This window comes from Tupaia chinensis, unplaced genomic scaffold (genome assembly GCF_000334495.1).
Source record: "Tupaia chinensis unplaced genomic scaffold, TupChi_1.0 Scaffold000077_1, whole genome shotgun sequence".
Classification (NCBI taxonomy): Eukaryota; Metazoa; Chordata; class Mammalia; order Scandentia; family Tupaiidae; genus Tupaia; species Tupaia belangeri.
Genome location: NW_006159538.1, coordinates 1,153,759 through 1,157,234, shown reverse-complemented (window position 1 = coordinate 1,157,234; position 3,476 = coordinate 1,153,759). Strand labels below are relative to the sequence as shown.

General features: G+C 58.9%; 1 protein-coding gene across 1 annotated transcript in view; it reads left to right on the top strand.

Annotated features, from left to right (window-relative positions):
- Positions 1 to 2,046: 2,046 nt before the first annotated feature.
- The window catches only part of OTOG (otogelin), an 81,568-nt gene continuing 80,138 nt past the window's right edge, over positions 2,047 to 3,476 (top strand). The window contains 1 exon segment of the mRNA XM_027768815.1: positions 2,047 to 2,101. Coding sequence (XP_027624616.1) covers positions 2,090 to 2,101 — 12 coding nt within the window. The 5' untranslated portion in view covers positions 2,047 to 2,089.

Sequence of the window (3,476 nt, the reverse complement as noted above, 5' to 3'; positions counted from 1 at the left end):
AGGCATCCCTGCTTTGTCCATTGCTTAACTGGTGTGTATCCTTCCTTCCCTCCTTTCTTCCTTCTTTTAATTTGCCAGAGGACACATGGGCTTGCCAGAGACTGAGAGACAGAGAGAAAGAAAAGGAGACAAAGCACCCCTCATGGGAAACGGTCACATCACAATCTCTTCTTCCACTCTCCCTCTTTTTGGTGTGTTTCTCTAGCTGCTGGGGCCAGGACTCAAACCATGTAGCCTCCCATGTGGGAGCCATCTCTTTATCCAGCAGGCCACAGGCTGGCCCCCTTACCTAGTGCCCTTCGAGGTGCCATCCTTGGCTCTCTCATCTTCACCTTCCCTTCTGTGCCATGGCTTCAAATACCCTGTGTGAGAATTGCCCTGTGCGCTTCACTGACCACAATGTGGGTAGGAGTGCATGAATGCGTGCAGTAGCTGAATGAATGAATGAATGAATGAATGAATGAATGAATCAATGAATGCCGCTGCCCACCATCCACTGGGGGCACCATCTTCTTCCCCACCTGCATGGCTGGTATCTAGCTGGTGTCCCCTAAATGCTGGCCAAGTGAGCGATGCGTGGGTTCCCAAGGTGCTCAAGCCCACGTCTCACCATTTCGAACTTCTTCCTGGACTGAAAGAGTGGTGGTCACCAAGCCGAAGCAGCTGACTTCGTGGAAGTCTGGCCTCAACGGGAGCCATAATAGAGGAGTCTGAGGCCCCATGGCCATCCAGTGAGCATTCCCTGAGCTGGCACTGGGCATTCAGAGGAGTAAGGCCCGCTCCATTCCCCTAAAGGTGCTTCCCTGGGGGTTGGATGAGAAGGGGAATTTGGGGACCCACGTGGAAGCAGAGAGAGGATTGGTGAAGGTACAGTCTGGGACTCTGCAGGCCTTAATCCCGGCTCTGCCACTGACCACCGACCTCGGTGGGGTCCAGGACCTCCGTATGGCGGTTGGCAAAGGAGCCTGTGGGGCCAGACTCATACCGGCTCTGACGCAGGGACCTTCCAGAACCCAGGCAAGGTAGCGGGAGGCTGCACTTTGCCGAGTGAAGCGAATCCGACCTTGGCTGTGGGGGAGGAGCCACGGGTCAAGAAGGGCAGATGTTGGCCGGTCGCCAGGCGCCTAGCTTATGGTAATGAGCTGGGCTGTCACTCGAGCTCGGGGAGGAGTCAAACACCTGGGAAGAAGGACCGAGGGAGCCCTGGGGCATGAGAGCGACAGGGACGGCCACAAAGTGGAGGTGTGCCCCTGCCCTGACCGCAGCGGCTCCGCGGCAGTCCAGCCCACGCGCCCCTATGGGAGCCGCGGCGCCCGCGGTCTGCGTGCTGCTCGCTTGCGTCTGGCTGCCCCGGGGCGAGCCGGCAGGGGAGCGCCAGCGGGTGCACCGTTTCGGTGAGAGGAGTGTGGGCCCGGGGCGGCGGCGGAATACTGAGGGCCAGGAGAGACAATGGGGGACAGGTTGGTGGGGGCAGGCTTAGGGAGGGCAGAAGACAGGTAGGTGAGAGGTCAGTGGAGAGGGGACCCTGCGATGGCCCGAGCGGCGGGCCTATGACCGCGAGGGAAAAGGGCCCGAGCTAGGCCGGGAGGAAGGGACCCAAGGAAGGGGAGTAGAGAGAGCTGGGAAGAAAGAGGTGGAAGCAAAGAGGGAGACCCCAGTCGGAGAAGGGGCGCCAGGGACGGGGAGGAAGGATTTGAGAAGGCTGCAGGGAGAGAGAATGGGGGGACGCGGGCTGGTGTGGGTGAGGTTTCCTGGCAGTGGGGTGCCCCAACAAAGGCGGACCGAGCTTGAGAGAACGACCGCCCTCCCCAGCCCTAGCACCCACACTGCGAGCCCGCGCAGCGCTGCAGCCAGAGCCCGTCCAGGAGCCCGGGTGAGTAGGTCTGGCCCGTGCTGCCCGCCCCTGCTCCCAGCTTTGTTCCTGGCACAGGTGACCCGGGCTTAGCATGCAGGGTGGGATGAGCCTGCGCGGGGTGCGGGGGAAGGATGCACGGCCCATTCCTAGCCTCCTGCCAACTGCCAGGCTTGTTTCCCATCTAGCCACAGCCACCAGGAGGCGACCCTTGACAGAGGAGATGCGGCGACGGTGATGGGAGGCCAGGTAAGGGGGGCGGGGAACGGGGTCCTCACTGGGCCAGGGGCTTCATTTCTGTCCAGATCCGAGGCTGCCAGGGAACGTGGAGGACTGTCCCTGGAGTTACTCAGAGGGGACAGACGTGTGCCGGCCATTGTCTGCAGTGCGCAAATTCATCAAACTTCTAGTCCCACTTGCTGATCTCTCGGGGTCCTGCAGCCAGTCCCGCCCTTCAGGGAGGTAGCACCGGGGCCCTTTTAGGAGACAGCTGAGCGTCCCCCTCCCCCAGGTGAAAGCGGGAAGGTGAGAGTTTAGGAGAGTAGGCTTCTCTTCCCTGCCTGGCCTGCGAAGGCCCTTACTGCTGTCACAGGCCCCTCTCCACATCCCGAGCGGTGCCCCAGGAATGCTGTCCCGAGAGGCGGGGCAAAAACTGCGCCCCCTGGCGGGGGCTACAGGAAAGAACTCTGCAGGAAGCTGGGCCCCGCGCTGCTCTCCTGCCCTGATCATTCTCAGTGGCCCACCCTCCCAGGACCCTCCTTGCTTTGGGCAGAGGTGGCAATTTTGTTTCCCTCTTGGGGTAAGTGACACAGGTTCTCTTTTTCATCCCGGCCGGCACCTGTCTCCGTTCTGTGACCACAGCTGTTTGAAATTCAGCCTGCCTGTGGCCAAGTCCCTAGAGCCGTTCCTATTTGAGTTCAGGGGTGGGAGCCTCATGCCCTGGTGGCCCCTCGGACCAGCAAGTTGGGGGACATCATTTATAATAGAAAGCAATGAGTGCGACTACCTGTCATCTGGAAATATATAGATAAGAAGGCCCCAAGTGAGGTGGGGGATGGGCATGCATCTCCTCTTATGTGGATTTCTGGGCCTTTTACTTCCGGTTTGCCCACTCTTCTAGACCCTAAATTCTAGAATCACAGTTGGATACGGCTTGTAGGCATTCGTTCTTTTTACAGGTAGGGAAACTGAGGTAGGTAAATGATTGGCCTGGGCCCTTAAGCCAGCAGGTAGAGCAGTCTCTTGTCCCTCTACACTACAAAGACCCCATGGAACCCCAGGAATGTCTGCATTTTAGTGGAGTAAGTGGCCCTTGCCCAAGCACCTCACTCCCAGCAGTCCCTGTTACTTGCTGGTTTCCAGGATAGGCTTTCCTACCCCCCTCCCCAGCCCTTTTATTTGAAGGTCATAAGCACCTGTTCAGGCAACTTGGCAGGCTTCTCTCGTTGCTCCTTAGGGTGGTGAAGGAGTTAGAACGCCTTCCCCTAAGGCGGCTGAGTGGGTGGTGAGTGAGCCAAGTCTGTGAACCAAGGATACTCTGGGGGCTTCTATCTGGAGTGCCCTCATTGGTAAAAAAAAAAAAAAAAAAGGGGGGAGGCCCCGACCAAACGCCAATCAATCTTCC